This window comes from Typopeltis vanoorti, chromosome 3, assembly GCF_054136105.1.
Source record: "Typopeltis vanoorti isolate ZY-2024b chromosome 3, IOZ_Tvanoo_1.0, whole genome shotgun sequence".
Lineage (NCBI taxonomy): Eukaryota > Metazoa > Arthropoda > Arachnida > Uropygi > Thelyphonidae > Typopeltis > Typopeltis vanoorti.
In genome coordinates this window covers 142,828,628-142,848,793 of record NC_143551.1, presented here as the reverse complement: position 1 = coordinate 142,848,793, position 20,166 = coordinate 142,828,628, and the positions used below count along the sequence as shown (strand labels likewise).

Sequence of the window (20,166 nt, the reverse complement as noted above, 5' to 3'; positions counted from 1 at the left end):
TCTCACAATCAATTCTAATTAATTTTTTTGACCATTGACGTTACTGACAGGATGGGTGAAGCACAAGTGCTTTTCATATTCCCCTTTATCTGTAATGAGAGTTATTTGGGAATGGGAGATTTGTGAGCAATTAAGCTCGCCCTCTGAGGGCAGTAGTGTTAGCTATGATCAGTTGAGAGAAGAATAGCCTTCGGTCTTTTGTGTTTGTAGTAATCAGTCTCATTGTAATTGACAGCTTGCACGATTAGTGGGTTTGAATGTGAACTTGACTTCACGAAGAATTTTTCTGCAAGATCACGAAGAAGGGAGGAGATGTATGGAATGCCGGTTTCTCGGTGAATCTGTGAATTTCTGACGAACCACGGTGCATCCAGGATCATCCTAAGGCATTTATTTTGGATTCTCTGCAATTTTGAAATGTTTGATCTTGAAGTGTGACTCCATGCTGGTGAGGCGTAGGTGATGACTGGACGTATTACCATCCGGTAAAGAAGCAATTTATTATGTAGGTTCAATTTGCTCTTGCGGTTGATCAATGGGTAGAGCTGAGCTATGACTTTGGAAGATTTGGAACAAACGAGATTGATGTGTTTGTTGAAAAGGAGTTTCTTATCCATCAATACTCCAAGATATTTGGTCTCTGAATGCCATGGGATCTTTTGACCAGAGAGCAGGATGTCTTCTTTGTTGCAGATCTTTCTTCTTGAAAACATCATGGCTGAGCCTTTGAGGGGGTTTACTTGAATTCTCCAGTTGGTGAACCAGTTTGCTAGCTCATTGATACTTCCTTGGAGTCTAGTGATTGCTAGGTGAGGGCTGAGCGATCTGGCCAGAATAGCGGTATCGTCGGCATAAAGAGCCGTAGTAGTTTTTGGGTTGAGAGGAACATCTGCCATGTAAGTTGTGAAAAGTATTGGGGCCAGAAGAGAACCTTGAGGTACTCCCGCCTGGATTCTGCGCCTTGAAGAAACAATTCCGTTGAGTTTTACTTGCATGTATCTTTCATTGATATATGAATATATGAGTTTCACTAGTTTAATTGGGATATTGTTTTCAATTAGTTTGAAGATAAGGCCTTGATGCCAGACCTTATCAAAAGCCTTGGCAACATCCAAAAATACAGCAGCAGTATGAAGGTGCCAGTTAAAACCATGAGTGATATGTTCTGTTAGTCGGTGAATTTGTTGCACCGTGTTGTGAGCTTTGCGAAACCCAAATTGTTCATTTGGGATTATTTTCTGTTGGTCCACTGCTGTTTGCAGTCTTGATAGGATGATCTTTTCTGTCACTTTGCCAAGACAGGAAAGAAGACTGATGGGCCTGTAGCTTTGGGGAAGTTGTGGGTTATTAGCAGGTTTTTTCAGAGGTATAATGTCCGCGACTTTCCAATCAGAGGGAAAGTATTGGAATCTTAAGATGGAATTGGTAATATTAACTAGATGAATTATGGCTTTCCGTGGGAGTAGCTTTATTATTCTATTGGTAATGCCGTCAGGGCCGGGGGCATTTTTATTCTTCAGATGGGAAATGATATTTATTATTTCTGTTGGAGATGTGGGGATGATGGTTTCTGAATCATCCTTAAGCTGACTTAGTGCATTTCTAACTTTACGATGGACTTTGTAAATAAGATTGATATTTAAGTTTGCATAAGATGGGCTGCATTGATTTTCCAGATTGTCAATTAGGGCTTCTGCTTTTTCTTCATCTGTGTGTGCAACTCCAAGATTGGTCTTTAAAGGGGGAAGTGGTTGTCTTTTGGTACGAAGAGATTTTACAAACTTCCACATGGAGTTATCTTCTGGGTTGATTTCTTTCAGTTTGGTTTCCCATTTGGAGTTTCTGTGGACCTGGAGGGCTTCTCGAACCTGTCTGTTCAAAGTGTTTAAGGTTGCTTTGTCCTGCGGGGCTCTGGTGTTGTGATATCGCTTTCTGGCCTTGTTTTTGGCTCTAATCAGGTCCATTATCTCTTCTGGGATCTTGGAAGCGTGGAAGACAGTGGTTTGAGTGACTGATGCTATTGCTGTGTTGATTTGCCTAGTTAAGTTGTTTACAGCTTGATCTATTTCTTCTTTTTTACGAATGACAGGGGGAGGACCGATGTGGATTGGAAGAACCTTAGAGAGCTTGTCCCATGGTATGAAAGAATGATGGGGAGAGAGTTGGTCTTGAAGTCCTAACCTGAGTAGGATGGGATTATGATCTGAGTTAAGCTCTTCTACTGTCTCCAGCTGGTATTGATATTTGATGTTTCTGAGGATAACTATGTCTAATACATCAGAACTTCCTGATGGGCTGTAGTGGGTGGGGTCAGTGGGTCCAGCTACTATTGATGAGTTGAGTAATGTGTAGTTGTATAAGGTACGTCCTTTGGTGTTGATTGACGAACTGAACCAAGCCGTATGTTTAGAGTTAAGGTCTCCAGCTATGATTATGGAATCTGTGGAGCCGAGGATGGAGTCTAAGTCTGCTGTCAATAGTGGAATACTGGGAGGATTGTACGCTGCGTAGATTTTGAGTTTGCCAGCGTTATTTGTGTGCACCTCCACACCCGTCACCTCAAGGTTTAGAGTTTGGGGGTTGGTCAGCGAGTTGTGGCTTAAATAATTTTTGATAAAGATAGCTGTTCCACCTCCACTAGAGTTAAGTCTGTCTGTCCTGTATAAAATATAACCTCTTAGTTTTGGATTGTTTGATGGTCTGAGGTGGGATTCACTGATCAGGATTATGTCTGGATTGTATCTTTTTGCAAATTCTTGCAGCTCGAGAATTTTGTTTGTTAAGCCATTGGCATTCCATGCTGTTATCATGAGAGAATTTGGTTTAAATTTTTTAAACATTATAGAGAGCTGTTAGTATGGATTGGGTTTCTAGGTAGAATCTTTTTCTGGAGGATGGTGAGGTGCTTGCTTTGCTGAATTCATGCAGCATTGTTGCAAGTGACGAGGTTAAAGCTGAAGTGAGATTAGAGCTTGTTCGCTCTTGTGATGAAGAAGTCTGGGTTCTTACCGCTTCTGCATATGATTTGGACATGGTTGATGGTCTAGTGCCTTCCTGTGATGTTGAATGTGAGGTAATATGTTCTGGAGGGCGGACTTCTTGGATGTGCATTGTGTCATTTCTTGGAGGAGCGTGGTTACTTCTTAATGATCCACGGTTTTTTGGATGGAAAAGGCAACCCTTGTAATTAGAGGGGTGTGGTCCTCTACAGTTGGCACAACAGGCAGGTGTTGACCTGGGTTTGGTGCAGGAGTTGGTTTGATGACCCTCACCGCATTTTAGGCATCTATATGCAGCTCTGCACAGTTTTTGGGCATGCCCGAACCTCTGGCATCTGTGGCACTGCCCTGCCGATGCCTTCTTCCTTAGAGGTTCGGTTGTGATTTTAAGCTTACAGATGTCCGTTAATTCATAGATGCTTTTTTTGTGTATTAGAGATTTCGACCAACACCAGTGGCATTGGTGTTTTATCTGATCTCAACATTCTAGTGACTTTGGTTGGAGTCAGTCCTTGATTGATGAGGTCAGCTGTAATCTCATCAGTTGAGATGCCTTCAGTCACTCCTCTTAGAACTACCTTTAAGTTCTTCTCGCTTGCTAGCGCAAAGGTGTGGAAGGGCAGTTTGGAGTTGTCAAACAATTTGGTCATCAAGCGATAATCGGTGACAGTGGTAGGGTGGATCTTTACACCCTCTTCCGTATTTCTTGCCCAGGAAAAATTGATATTATGATCTCCTAGGGATCTTGAGACTGAGGTCCATTTGTTTTTGTCTCGAAGGATAACTGGAGGGACCTTTTCTTTTCTGTCTTGGGAGATCTGATTTTGTTGAGTTGATACATTATCTTCCAGTTCACCTCCCGATGTTCTTCGTCTTTTATTAGATTGTTCCTCATGAGAACAATCGAGCTGTCGGGGAGACTTTGTAGGTAGAACAGGTGTAATGTCCTCTTCTATGTCTAAATCATCATCTTCAGTGTCATTTACTTGAGTAAAGAGATTCAAGCAGCCAGGGTAGTCTGTATCAAATTTCTTAAGGATGAATTTGAGAATGTCAAGTGACATATCTTTGTTTAGCTGTTGAATGGCGTCCTTGATATCGTTTACATTCTCCATTCTTGTGTACGAAATATTAAGATATATTTCGGAAAGGTATGATGGCGTATAGAACGGGCTAGGGCCAGAAAATTTTATCAAAAGTTAAATTCTTACCTTTTATTCTGTAAACAAAGCAGATTCACAATATCTAAAACTCACTAATCACCACTGATATCAAAAAACATTCTTCACAACAACAACCGTCATGCGAGACTACTATGCGAGACGCCATCTTTTTTTTTTCATCAAATACTGGATGTTTCAGTTCATCAAATAGTTTCACTTTTCAAATCAATATTTGTCTTCATCGTCAGAAGTCAGAGAATGGAAAAATTAATCAATTAAAATTAATAATTAATTTTTTTCCAGCGTTCGTCGCTTATATATCTGTTTTCCCCCCTAAATTGCTCACGTCATTTCTTTCTAAAACTCTTTTCAATAAACTTCACGTGGTGTTCCAAAACGTGCTCGCTCGCTTACATACGTTTCCATGACAACAAAACAAAATATAATAAAATTGAGCTATTACATAACGTTAAACTTTACAAACAGGAATAAATAGAGAATATTTACATTTCAAATAATGCGCAGTTAAATTATCAAATACAAGTTCTTATAATATTAACATAATAATAATAATTAAAAAAGCTTAATAATATTGAATACAGTCTTATTACTATTAATGCATATATCTTTGATTAAATAATTAAATATTAGACAAAATTAAAGTAGATATAAGAATATTAAAATGTAAAATAAGTTGTTTACATTAAATAATATTTAGAAGTCTAGCATATATGATGGAAGATCATGTTGGATTCTGAACCAAATAATAATTACTCTAAACTCTACATAATCAGAATCCAACAATTTGTTTATCATGTCTGGGATGTAGAGGTTTCGCGTGGCCTTTCTGTAGTGATTATTGTATTTATATGTGATATAATTAGTTGTGTGACGTCTTGTTATACGGTATGTGTTTCTGACTGTCCTGTAGTTGGTATCAAAATAATGTTTTAGCAAAGCTGCATAGTGACATAAATGTTTTGCTGTCAGTATTTTGTGTTCTGACATTGCAATGTATATAAGGTCGTGATTTTCTCTTTGTTCCCAAAAGATCAATTTTGTCATTTTGTACTGTAGCGACATTAATCTATTTAATTTGTAGGGTGCACAGAAAGCATATGTTGTCATGGCGTATCTTAGTATATTTTGGCATACTGCTTTGTATATTAGTGTTTTTAGGCGTATGGGACCTATGTCTTTTAACCTGTAGAGTTTGACACTTATTGTTCGGAGTTTGTTGTGTAGATGGTTTATGTGGCTATTCCAGTTCATATCTGCATCGAAGTAAATTCCAAGGTATCGTATGGTTTCAACCTGAGTGATGTAGTGGTTTTGCTGTTCTGTGTGTTTTTTATGTTGTAAAGTGGATGTTGGATGGTTATATATTTGTTATCATAATAATAATAGTTGTTATTATTATAATTATTATTATTATTATCATAAAAAGCCTGTGTAGCTCACTGGAAGTGGTGCATGCATCCTCTGCGCTAGGCCGCCTGAAGATAGACTAAAGTTCAAGTCTTGTAGCCGACTGGAGGAACGTTTTCTAAGCCTGTCTTCGACCGGTTCCCGAGTTAGTTAATCTCTGGCATGGACAAGGTGGTTTCATCTCCCTGAAACTCGAGTTTTTCGTACCGTTAACTCAAGAAAATCGAACGTAGTACCGACATTATTTCAGTCAGTAATATATCCTGTTAGGGTTAGGTACAAAGAGATGGCAGCGCTTGTTTTCCCATCTCTTTATCGTTTGTCGCCTATAATTAGTGATAGTCATGGGAAATCTATCTCTGATTAGCTACTGGTAAAGGTTGAACTGCCTGTTCAATCTCCAAAAGATAGATCGGGTAAAAGCCCTAAAAGATAATAAGGAGTAATTATTTATAATAATAATAATAATAATAATAATAATAATAATAATAATAATAATAATAATAATAATAATAATAACAGGTCTGTGTAGCTCATTCGAAGTGGTGCTTTGATCCTCTGGCCGTGGTCGCTCGAAATTAGACTTAGATTCAAGTCTAGTTGCCAACTGGAGGAACTTTTTCTAAACATATTTTCGACCGGTTCCCGAGTTGGGCCATCTGTCTCTGATTGGGTACCAGTGGAGATTGAACTGCCCACTCAGTCTCCAAAAGTTAGATAGGGCTAAATGGCCTCGCCTACTCCCGTATATACGGGAATAAAAAAGGCGTTAGCTGAAATATATTGTGTTAAGGTTAGGGGCCACGAGATGGCGGCACATTTGAGCCGTCTCTCTTCACTGTGTACCGCTTAATAAGTGATAGCCTTGGGCCATCTATCTCCGATTGGTACCAGTGGAGATTGAACTGCCCACTCAGTCTCCAAAAGTTAGATAGGGCTAAATGGCCTCGCCTACTCCCGTATACGGGAATGAAAAGGCGTTAGCTGATTTTTTTATATTATTAAAATAAACCTGGGTTTCCAATTTATTCTTCCCGCGTCAAAACACTCCCACCCATGCTCCCTTCCCCTATGTTATAAACAACCTTCAGCAGGAACAGTGCAAGATATGGGAATGAAAGGCGTTATAATTATTAAAATAAACCTGGGTTTCCAATTTATTCTTCCCGCGTCAAAACACTCCCACCCATGCTCCCTTCCCCTATGTTATAAACAACCTTCAGCAGGAACATGGAATTTGAAGATATCCTAGTATCAAAGCAAGATAAGTGCAAAAAATTTTTCCTCCTCTTTTATTCTGCTATAATATGTATTAAGGCGTTAAGAACATAGAAAGATATTAAAAGACACTGAAATAAACATTGACACTCTAAAGCTATACAATTATAAAGTTATGATATTCCACTGTAAATTACAGTTATTATGAACTTGAGCTATAATTCGTGTTAAAGTTCTATTGTTGTACACTTGTGCGTGTGTGTGGAACCACGCGATCTCCAGTATTTGATAGTAGAGCTGAAAAAGTCAGGCAAATTATAACTGAGATTATTGTTGATATGAAGAGGGTCCAAGGTGAATTCTTTTGACTCTACAATGCGGCGTTCTACCTCATCATGGCAAACGTGTAGGTTTGAAGTTATTGTCCAATTTACTTCATGTTGGCGGCTTTCGTTGTTCGTGTTTATTGAAAACAGTACATGGCCTGACAGGGCAGTTGCTCTGGTTCTCTTATAAGCAATGTCTCTCTGGTGCTCCTCGAGATGTAGGAGAATAGATTTCTCCGTTTGGCTATAGTAAGGTTTTCCGCACTCACATGTGACTTTGTATACACCTGGAAATTGTAGAAGGTTGTGAGATTGTTTATAGTTGCTGAAACTTGATCTTATTCTTGGAAGAGTCGAGAAGCACGTTTGTATGTTGAATTTCTTTAAGATTCTACTCAGTTTTTTGGATAGTGTGCTGATATATGGCAAGGAGATATAACCTTTGGAGTCGTTCTGTGTCTCTACGTTGCTACTTTGACGGTGGGATAATTGTTTGTTGATACTTTTTAAAGAGTAGCCATTGCTTTTAAAGGTACATTTAAGATGTCGCAGTTATTTTTTTAGTTCTTCTTCATCTGATAGTACAGATCTTGCAGGATTCGCAAGAGTTGATGATGTGAGGACGCATGGAAATATCTGTCCGTGTGTGATGACTTTCTAAATATAGAGAATTTTATTGATTCAGGCGTCTTGGTGAGTTTAACATCAAGGAAACAGAGGGAACTATTTTCTTAAATCTCCATGGTCAATTTTATATCCTGATGGAGGTTGTTTAAATGGCTGTGAAACCTTTGAAGATTCTCAATACCATGCTCTCATATGAGGACTATATCGTCCACATATCTAAGCCAAATTCTTGGTTTTAAACTAAAAGAGGAGATTGCTTTTATTGAATATTATATATATATATATATCCATATGATTACAACCAGTAAATGGAGGAAAAATTATTACCATTGCTATTATCTAACACATCTCCAAGGAGTCCAAAGACTCATCAATAGAGTGTATTTTTCTTTTTTTTTTTTTCAATCGAATGGACAACAGCAGACTACGGAAAATATTATACAAATATAAAATAAGTAAGCCTGTGTAGCTCAGTAGAAGTGGTGTTTGCACTCTACAGCGCTTGACCGCACGAAGAAAGGGTTTGATGGTTCAAATCTAGTCGCCGACTAGAGGAAATTTTTCTAAGCCTTTTTTCGACCGGTTCCCGAGTTAGTCGATCTCTGGCACGGGCAAGCGGGTTTTTCCTCCCGGAAACTCGGGTTTTTCGTCCCGTAAACTCAAGAAAATCGACCGCAGAACCCACATTATTTTCAGACATTAAATATATTGTGTTAAGGTTAGGGACCACTAGATGGCGGCACATTTGAGCCGTCTCTCTTCACTGTGTACCGCTTAATAAGTGATAGCCTTGGGCCATCTATCTCCGATTGGTACCAGTGGAGATTGAACTGCCCACTCAGTCTCCAAAAGTTAGATAGGGCTAAATGGCCTCGCCTACTCCCGTATACGGGAATAAAAAGGCGTTAGCTGATATAAAATAAGTGGGAAAAGAAGAATTAGAAAATCAAGAAAAAGATGGCATGAGACCGTAACAGGCCATCTGGCTGAAAATCCATATATACTGTTTAAGGTTACATTCTACTTTTACAGATATAGAATAAATGAGGAGCGGGTGGTGGAATCGATTCCAAATTACGGAGCCTGATGTCCAAATTGATCCCTGGTCTCGGATACGTTGCATGGGGTTTTATTTTTCTCTCAGTATCATGTATCATTATCAGTCGGTGGGGAGGGTCAAAAGATTTCTCATTCGGACTGAATCCCTCTTATACGTCCTTTAGCTAATATAAATTATGGGACCTAATGTCCCAAAGGATCTAACAAATTTATCTTGCCATCTCGTCCTTAGCCTTCCCCTTTGTCTACTACCATCTACTGTAGACTTGTATTCTGTTGATTCACGGCTACTTGCATTGTTATATATTGCCAAGTTTGCCACATGTCCATTTTGGTTTAATAATGAAACCTATTATTTCATCTACATCTATTTTCCATTTCTTATTATCTGATTTCCTCTCTTCTCTGGATAAATTTCAATTTGTGAATCATGTTTTCAGTCACAGGAAAACTTTTCCTTCAAATAAATAAGAATACATGACATTTGAAGACGCTTTTTGTCCTCCCAAAATCCACCATAATAGTATATAATTCTTTCTTTTTGTATTAAAGATGTCGCATTAATGAGGCTCCAAGTGAGAGAAGTACCAAACAATATTTTAACTATTGAAGGTATTCAATAGTTAAAATATTGAATACCTTCAATAATTTAACATATAAGTTAAAATATTGAAGAAATTGGTGAAAGACAGAATTCAGGACTTGGTGGATAGGAATATAGTACCCTATAAATGAAAAATGGTTTTGGGAAACACAGGTTTTTCCTTAGTAATTTGCCTATTTTTGAGAATTAAGTGACAACGGAGTTGTATAAGGGAAATGGCTACTAAGTGATATAACTCTACTTGGCAAAATCATTTGAAAAGGACAGTGCTTATACTGCTTGGAAAGAAGTCAACAGACATTGTAGTGGGATAAACAAACATCCATGGCGCCTTTAATCAAATCAATTCATTAATTATTGAGAATTTTGGACTATTCTTTCTATAGATATAATGAGGTTCTGGTCTGTTGTGGGATGAATTCCCTTGACCTCAACCGAAGCTTCATTTCATACACAGAAGTAAACAGGATACAGATCAGGAGTCTGTTGAGGCAAATGTGGTGATGTTCATGTTCATCGACCACACAGTTTTAGCAGCAGCCTCATGACATGTTACGTTTTCCTACTGAAAGAGACAATGGTAATTTCCGTAGAAACACCTGAAAATGCATTCCAAAATGTTCAGATATTTCTGGGATGTGTTAGTGGCACCATGAAGAGAAGTCCGAGGCAAAAACCAGGAAAAACAGAATCACACTGCCATGGCCAAATTTCATGGTTGGGGTTACGCACTCGGATAACATATGTTCACCAGGTATCAGTCACATCTACACCAGTCCATATGCTTGGCAAAGGGCGTAGATTAGTCGTTCCATAAAAAAAGCTTTCCAAGCTTCCGTATCCTACTCTACCCTTTGCACCATTGAGAGCTATGCTGCATGCTGGTTTGGGTAATGTGGGGGTTTGAATATTGCAATTCTACTATGGAAATCCATGTTGTGAACTTCAGTTCTGAATGTTTTCGTCAGATTCGTGTTCCAGTCGATGCCTTGAACTCCGTATTCAACGTCTCGGCTGACAAATGGCGGTTTTTACGTAATATCCTTCAATGCACTTTATGGTCACGTTCGTTGAGTCGTCCACTGCGGTTGGCAAGGCCATGCTTATTCACAGGCTCACGAGGCTCTGGCTATTGCCCCCGAGAAATTAGGACAATTTTAGACAAACAATGAAAGGGATCCCAGAGCACTATAGCGCCTCTGATTCCATCTGCCTCTGGAAAAGTGTACTGCCCTGGCGGTTGAAAATGCACTTGACTCCCTGTGTTTCCATCTCAGCATTTTTGTCATTCATTGTTGACCTGGTATGACCTAATTTGTCAAATATTTTCCGAACAGATAGGCCAGCATCATCTCATCATCAATTCCCTTCTCACGGCCTTTTCATATGGACACAGTCGCATTGACTTGGGTGCGTCATGTTCCTCCAAATTATACCAACTACTAATACGTGACTTATTACATGGCATGATGCACCTTGCCCATGGTTGTGTCCATTGACTTCTTATTTTGAATTATATTTCTCGTATTTTATTAATTTTATATTTTTTTATATTTATTATTTTATTTTTCACATAGTCCAAAACCTTACTCTAGAGACCAAACATGGAACGTTTTCAAGCCACTTCAGTTCTCCACTAGTTTTTTACCGAGATAGTCTCACTGGGAGGAATGATGTCCATCTCCCACCTATAGATAATCACAAACGTCCATACTCACGGTGGGATTCGAACCTGTAACCTATCGATCGGAGAACTGGTACGCTAACCCCTCAATCAACAAGACTGGCCAATGATAGGTATTGTGTGAATAATGGCAAGTGTATGAATAATGGATCTTCTGCTATTAGTCTTCTGACTCCTTGGAGATAGCTATGTACTACTACTACTACTACTACTAGTAGTAATAATAATAATAATAATAATAATAATAATAATAATAATAATAATAAATTGTCCTTCATCATTACTTTCGCCTGGTTATATTCATCTTCAATCCAGTTTGACTCGACACTTGAGCTAATTCTCTTAATTTTATTTCTAGTTCTTCTGTTGCTTCGGCCAATTGAACCGTATCATAAGCAAAACATGGATGAGTTACAATCTTTTCCTTAATTTTAATTCAGCAAATACGCCCTTTAAAAAATTGTTATCTGAGGTTTTCTATATTATTTATTAATATGAAAAATGAAATATATCAGATGGCGCTATAGAAATGCTGGCTTTATTGGAGCGCACGTTGCGAAGGAGTGATATATAGTAATACTATTCAATTTCCTTTTTGCCCGAGTTCTGTTTTTTTAAAAAAATTAGAAGGCGTCCTGGTGTCTTTTGCAATTTTTACCTATTGTATGTTTTTAATATCTTTACCCAACTATGTTCGACTACTAATGGCGGTGGAGTAGTATAAATGTAAAAGATTTCTTTAGTCTCATTTAATTGTTATTAAGTCATTTGAAGATGTTGGTTACTCTGAAAACGCTTCAGCAGCACACTTTCACAGTAGAAATTGATCCAGTTCAAACGGTAAGTTTACTTTTGTTAATTTTCATCCTGTGATGTATTTCTTACAAGATAATCGCCTAGTTCCTCTATCACAAAGTTTATTATTATTATATATCTCTTTCTTTAAGGAAATGAATACTTAACGTGACTTAAATTGATAGTAAACAAACAGTTTTGACTGTTTGCGCCGTGGTTATTTGTTTTCTGAAGATATTGCGCCATTATCAGTTCGAAACGAAATAAATATATGTCGCATGTTTATTTATGCTATAAGTTGTTTTTGTACGTGTCTAATAAGTTTTTTTAAATATATACTTATTGAATTTGGAGTAAACATTCATAAAAGCGGACCAAATATTTAATTCCATGATTAGTGACGATTATCAATGTTTCCTTGCAGTCAGACGTGCCCATTGAGTGTTTTGGCTAATTTGACATTCGCATGTTGCAAAAATAGAGTAATTCGTTGTTTCATGGTCTTTGTTTCTTAAGTGCCATTTTTATTTATTTTTTAAATTTTGACTCCGATTGTCTAACAATTGCACAGTTATGAAGTTTTACAGGATTCTGTTCTTTTTGGTTATTCACACTTTTTCTGCTCCCCCCCTCTCATCCCAGTTCCATATAAGAAATGTCTAATAACGAATCCTCCTACAGATGTTTAACCCATAATGTTGGTAATAACCCTGGAATAATAGCTTCTGATTCCCCTCCCTCATTTTTTGGTATTGTTAATTACTGATTCATGTAAGGTTTTCTTTTTAATGTCTATGGACAGTGACCTCCCTTTCCTCATGTATACATATTATAATCATTTATTCATACATGTTGGAGTTTGATATGTATTATAGATTGCTGCTGTTATCTTACCAGGATCATAAATTTGAAGGAGTTAAATATGCATACATAGCTTAAATTTTTTATTTTTACTCTTGAGAGACACTTGTGACATTATAATTAGGAATTATAGACACGTTAACACAAGAATATTTTAATATTGTCAAAATATTTCAGTCTGAAACTAACAGACTATCTTCAGTGACTGCATAGGAACAGTTTTTAACAAGGTGGAATCTCAACAATTGATCATTCAAAAGTAGAACGAGCCACGTGATGTTACATTGCTAAGCATTAAAGAGAGGGAAAATTTCATCAGAGTGATGGTTAAATTATAGGTATTAATTCACAATTTCATATAATAATCTTTATTTATAAATAAAATTAGACTAATGTAGGAATTAAAGTCTCAATTAAAAATATATATATATTTTAATGTGTTATCCAGATTAAACTTTTCCATATTTTTTTTTAATTGAGACTTTTAATTTTTATATTAGTCTAATGGTATTTATAAATGAAGATTATTATATGAAATTGTGAATTAATACCTATAATTTAACCATCACTCTGAAAATTTCTCCCTCTTTAATGCTTACAAATGTAACATCACACAGCTCGTTCTACTTTTGAATAATCAATTGTTGGTATTCCACCTTGTTAAAAACTGTTCCTATGTAGCCACTGAAGATAGTCTGTTAGTTTCAGACTGAAATATTTGGACAATATTAAAATATTCTCGTGTTAACATGTCTATAATTCCTAATAGATTTTTTTCTTTTACCCCCACTTTTTTAATTCTATTTATTTGATTTAGTTTCCACATCTCTCTCTCTCTCTCTCTCTCTAAAGTTTGCGCCTGAATGTAGTTAAAGCCTAAAGGTGGTGCAACACCAGAGCAACTCATTGTAAAGGTGGGTAAAGTTGATCACTATTCTTAGTATTTTCCATAATGTAAAGCACATCTCACTAAGAGATATATACTGAATACATTATGGGTTGCACCACGTTTAGACTTGAACTACGTTCAGGTGCAAACTTAACTGTTGCTTACTTGGGATTAGAAGTAAAATAATTTATAAAATTACTTGGTAACCCTAATACATTATTCCCAAGGTAAAAAAACTTTACATCTATATCTCCTCCAGAGATTCTTATTCAAAATAAAAACACCTTGTAGCAACTTGTATAGGTAAAGTTGATAACGCTCTGTATTACTAAAACCTTGGTATTTAGGGTCTAGCTACTCACTGAGGAGACCTCAAAAAAGGTTGAAACCGGTCTGCGTAGTGACCCCACCCATAATGTATTGCAGTATACATCTGTTAGTGAGATGTGCTTTACATTATGGAAAATACTAAGAATAGCGATCAGAGCTTTACCCACCTTTACAATGAGTTGCCCTGATGTTGCACCACCTTTTGCTTACTTGGGATTAGGAGTAAAATAACCAAGTTTATAAAATTACTTGGTAACCCTAATACATTATTCCCAAGGTAAAAAAACTTATTTACATATATATTTACACACACATATATGTTAAAGATACCAAGCTATTTTAAACCTGGTTTTACTCCATTTCCCAAGTAAGCAAACAGACAAACAAGTAAGTTTGCACTTGCAAGTGTTGCAAGTCTAGCTGACCCTGCACGTAGTGCAAGACCAAGGCAACTCATGGTAAAAGTAGAATAAGCTCTGAACACTAATCTTAATATTTACCCTTAATGCAAAGCACATCTTCTGGAGGAGATGTATGATGCTTTGTATTAAAGGCAAGGGGCCACTACCCAGACCAGTTTCGACCTTTATTGAGGTCTCATCAGTGGGAGCCAGGCTAGAAATACCAAGATTTTAGTAATACCGAGCTTATAAGTATTTTACCAGAACTAAAATCTTGGTATTTCTAGCCTGGCTCCCACTGATGATACCTCAATAAAAGTCGAAACTGGTCTGGGTAGTGGCCCCTTGCCTTTAATACAAAGCATCATACATCTCCAGGAGATATGCTTTGCATTAAGGGTAAATACTAAGATTAGTGATCAGAGCTAATCTTAGTAGATCTACTAAGATTAGTAGATCTAAGTAGATTTACTAAGAATTTTATTTAAACTATTTTATACTTTTACCATGAGTTGCCTTGGTCTTGCACTATGTGCAGGGTCAGCTAGACTTGCAAACTTGACTTGTTTGTCTGTTTGCTTACTTGGGAAATGGAGTAAAACCAGGTTTAAAATAGCTTGGTATCTTTAACATTTATTATAACCAAGGTAAAATACTTTCTGCATTTTATCTCCTCCTGACATTTTGTTTTAATAAGGTTAAAACACCTTATGGTAACTTGTTCTAGTAAAATACTTATAAGCTCTGTATTACTAAAATCTTGGTATTTCTAGCCTGGCTCCCACTGATGAGACCCCAATAAAGGTTGAAACCAGTGGGGGCTATTATGAGTTCGCGCTCTTAAGATTTTTGTCTTAAGGAAGCAATTTGAGTCTCCGGGGAAAGTGTTTTCCGGCACGGCCCGGTGATGGGCTTTGTCGGTGAATGCTTTTCTTCGGAATATGAGTGGTTCTGCTTGGTGTTGGTGGTGGTGGGTGGAAGGCCATCACCAAGTAGAGCCAACGCCGAGATGGATGGTCTTTCACCCACAGTTTAGTGGCCTAGGGATCGTCCGAATTTTTAGAGACGGCTTTACTTATTCATAAGGTCGAAACCGGTCCGGGTAGGCCCCTTGCCTTTAATACAAAGCATCATACATCTCCTCCAGGAGATGTGCTTTGAATTAAGGGTAAATATTAAGATTAGTGATCAGAGCTTATTCTACTTTTACCATGAATTGCCTTGGTCTTGCACTACGTGCAGGGTCAGCTAGACTTGCAACACTTGCAGGCGCAAACTTGACTTGTTTGTCTGTTTGCTGACTTGGGAAATGGAGTAAAACCAGGTTTAAAATAGCTTGGTATCTTGAACATTTATTATAACCAAGGTAAATACTTTCTGTGTGTATATATATGTATATGTGGAGGTGAGTGACCAAGATGATAGCAGGTCTGTGGAATGAACCTTATGAGAACAGGTTGAGGATTTGTGGGTTGCAAAAATTGGTTGATAGGCGGAGGAGGGGAGATATGATTGAGACATTCAAATTACTGAAGGGTTTCTATAAAATTAATTCAGAAGATATTTTTGAGAACAGGGCTGGTTGTGGGAGGACTAGGGGACATCCATGGGAACTGGGCAAAAGTTTGGTTAGTAAAGGTGTTAGAGCTGGGTTCTTTACTTTTAGAGTAGTGAATGAGTGGAATGCACTCCCTGAGTCTGTGGTGGATGCTGTGACAGTGAATGAGTTTAAGGCGAGGTATGATAGATACTGTATGAATGTCGAATTGTTGTGATGAATATGATTTGGGGCCTCCCTCGATGAGTCTAATGACTCCCTGGAGTTGCACGTAATAATAGTAATAATAATATGTACAGGGTGTTCGGGATAAATTTGACATATTTATAATTAATTATATTTTTCCGTAAGTTACATGTATTAACACACACTTCTCTTCATTTAAAAGTTTGGACCCTTCTTCATTCATATACAAGATGTCAGAAAGGATGGATAGCTGGAACCCACCTGAATCATGGAAGAGAATAACTTGTATCATGATGATTCGTGCCCGCCATCAAAATAAGGATATTACGACTGCTGCCCAATGCTCCCTGAATACAGTAAAAACAATCAGGCATGAACTAGAGACTTGCAATGGTGACTACGAGGATGTAGCAAGAAGAAAGATCCCTAGCAGACGATCTGATTGCGTTCGTACAGCAGAATTCCTCGCAAATCTGCAGGAACAGGTGTTGAAGAACCCTGGCATTGGAATTCGGGCTTTGTTCGTGGAGTTGCTAACTGTAGTCAAGCCCTGGATAACAAGGGTAGCCAATGGTAGGCCGTATGTATGGCAGCAGGATTCGGCCCCTTGCCACACCTCTGGGAAAAGTCAAAAATGGTTGTCTGAAAATTTCTACGACTTCACCAGTCCAAATGTTTGGCCTCCAAACTCCCCTGACCTTAACCCCATGGATTATTTTGTATGGGGCGCAGTTGAAAAAGACACCAATCGCACTTCCAGTAATACAAAAGCCCAGTTAATGGATAAAATTAAAACAGTTTTTGCGGCCCTTCCCAGGGAGACTGTAGCATCAGCTTGTTCGAGGTTCCGAAGCAGAATTGAAGCTGTGATCGATGCTAATGGTGGTTATTTTGAGTAAATCTTGTTGATAGTATTGTAATTAACTCTGCCTGTAATGTTTTTTTGTCAATTCATTAAATTTAATAGATACAAAGAAGATTTTCTTTTTCCTTACGAAACTGTCAAATTTATCCCGAACACCCTGTATGTATGTGTGTAAATAAGGTTTTTTTTTTTTACCTTGGGAAATAACCATAAAATAACCAAGTTTATAAAATTACTTGGTAACCCTAATATATATATATATATATATATATATATATATATATATATATATATATATAAATAACTGAATTAACACATAACTTACACATAAAGTACACAAAGTTTTATTATTATGCATGTTAAGTAAACTTACTTTCTAATTTCTTCTTCCTTCAAGAAATTTGCATTTGAGAAAAGGAAGGAATAACAATTTCCTTTTGTACTTTATTCACTCAGTCAAACTTCCTCTATTATAAACTTTCCAGGTGTTTACCATATTCATTGCTCATGTGACTTATCATATTTTGGACACTTCAGATCTGCCTATCTTCACAAAGAACATAAAATACATAGTTTTGACAAATCTTAATGGTCTGGCTTTGCAGAACGTGACAACATGAGGTCCTCATAAATTCTCTTCGGTATTCTTTCTAAGGAAAGCTGCAAAACATTATTAAATCATCCTAATTTGAACAGGTCCAGTGGCCTACATTTGTCTTTCTTATGGGACATAGTGCTACTATTAACCTGTTCAGCTTTTATTATTTTTTATTTTTTTCTATGAATTAATTGACCATTTAACTTACTGAATTGTAATGTCAATTTTCTTTGTTTTTGTATGTTATTCTGTTCTGTGTTTGATACTGGAGATGCCTGTGAAACATTGAACATTTTATATAAATAATGCTTATTTTTATGCAAGTTATTTATATTAATTTAGGTTTTTTTTGTTAACTTTCTTTCCATTTGTGAAATACAACTTTGTGTGATACGAGATAACTGTTAGTATATCATATTAAGTTAATATCTCTCTTTATTAGGATTGAGATAACTTGAAATTCAAGTACTATTTTATATCGTATTCAAGTTTAATAATAGGAAGAAAATTTATGGAAATAGCATTGTGTTTAGTTCTAACATTAACTTGAAGTTTTTTTTGTGCTGTTTAGTGAAAATGCTAAAGTAGCAGAGCTTTTTTAGATGCCAGTTCTGATGAACATTTTATTTAAAAATCTGTTGTATGCAGCAGAACTAAATATTTCTTCTGCATGAATTTGTGATAGATGGCACGAACTGGTGAGAAAAGGTTCGTTAGTGTTGGTTTTTTTTTTTTCTGTATAAGATCAGTAATATTACTAAATTCTGTAAAATATAGAATTTATTGCTTAGGTGGATTAGGAATTTATACTAAATAATAACTGTAATTTATTATTATGAAGAAACTTCCATTGATTCACCAAACTCATTAGCACACTATCACTTATTCCATCACCCATGAATTTCAACAAAAAAAAAAAAAAAAAAATTCTTTATCACACTTTTTACACAACTTACAGGGATGGCCTCTTGCTCATCTCCCTCCTCCTCATCTTCCAACATGCTACATGAGTGATATCATGAAGATCCAGAACCTTTCATCTTTGAGGGTCCAGCAGTAAAGCATTTCGGCAGGATGGCTACCAATAGCATATGTGACCGAACCTGATGATAACCATAATGCATCTTGGAGGCTTCCTAATTAGCTGGTGCATAATCTTGCTGCCATTTACAGCGCCAGGTTGTGCGTGGAGAGAGGATGTGTAATGGTAGACGAGATACTGTGGAGGAAATGTTATGACATGGAGGCTGTGGACAAAAGAGTATCTTCTTCGATATTATGTTCCTCTCCTTGTTTTCTCTTCACCTTTTGAAATATTAATATAACAGCAAACCTAAATAAATACACAGATTAAAATTAACGCCACTCCCCAAAATCTTACAAAAAAAAAATATTCCACATTCACTTGACCAACATTCATTGGTCAAGTGAATGTGGAATATAAACACCAACCTAAATCATGTGCACCATCATCTGCAGACCTGATCTTTTGTTTTTGACCAAAATCCTTCAAACTATCCTTCAAACTCTTCCATTGCTACTGTCTATACTGTTCAAAGTATACATTGTGTGATTCCTTCTGCCAAGATGTTGGTATCTGTGCTTTTGTGCACGCTGATATTTCTTGACAGAGGATGTTTAATTTTGAATCTTCCCTTTTTTTTTTTTTTTTTTGACCTTTTATGGCTTAAGATTTCTTAGCTTCATTATGTATCATTCATCTGCTGTATTTACCATTCTCCCAGTTGTCCTTTGCCTTCTTATCCTTGAAGCTTCATTTCTTGCAATCCAAATTCCCTAGCATGTTTTTTTCTTGGTGACTTTAATGTCCACAACTCTCTCCCTTTCATCTCCACTGACCAAGCTGAAAGAGGTGTGGAGGTATTTTTTAAGTGATGACCTAAAGCAAATTGTCTCCCAACGAGAATTCTTGATAAATCTCCACTTATCCAACACTTTGGATCTTTCCAGTTCTCCTTCGTAGGTACACTATTGAGGGTGACAGCTCCTGTTGAAACTGTAGATCATAATCTTATCCATGTTTTATCTTTAGTGGAACACCCTTTTCTTAACCATTCACAACCTCATGTACTGTGGTATGACAAGCGGGAAGATATCAGATTTTTACTCTTCTAACATCGTCAGACTACTGTTTCCATTCTCAGATCCAAACAATTGTGATCTTGTTACAGAAGTTATTCATAATGGAATGAAGGCCTTCATGTCTTAGCTCAGAATTCTCATCCAAGCAATGGTTTTTCCAGAAAATGTGCTTGGGCAGTCCAAAAAAACCAAATAGCTTATAGTAAGTTGGTTGAGACAAAAACTCTAGCTTCATTCACAGCCCACTCCGAAGTTCATAACACTTGCAAGGCCATCATTAATGGAGTTAAGTCTGACTTTGAAGGGGTTAAATGTAGAAAACCAGCACCTTGCCAATGGTGGTTATATTTTTGGTCCCTTGCCAATACTGTTGGCTAATTTTTGTCTATCTATGCTTTCAAATCTCAGATCATAGTATTGAAATATCACCTGAAGATAAAGCTTATCTTCTGGCACACAATAAATAACGGAA

At 36.9% G+C, this 20,166-nt stretch overlaps 1 protein-coding gene across 1 annotated transcript in view; it reads left to right on the top strand.

The window, feature by feature from the left end:
- Positions 1-11,623: 11,623 nt before the first annotated feature.
- Positions 11,624-20,166, top strand: part of LOC150108622 (lysine-specific demethylase RAD23A-like) — a 120,942-nt gene continuing 112,399 nt past the window's right edge. Inside the window, exon 1 of the mRNA XM_090390892.1 lies at positions 11,624-11,948. Coding sequence (XP_090247018.1) covers positions 11,883-11,948 — 66 coding nt within the window. The 5' untranslated portion in view covers positions 11,624-11,882. The remainder of the gene's footprint in view (positions 11,949-20,166) is intronic.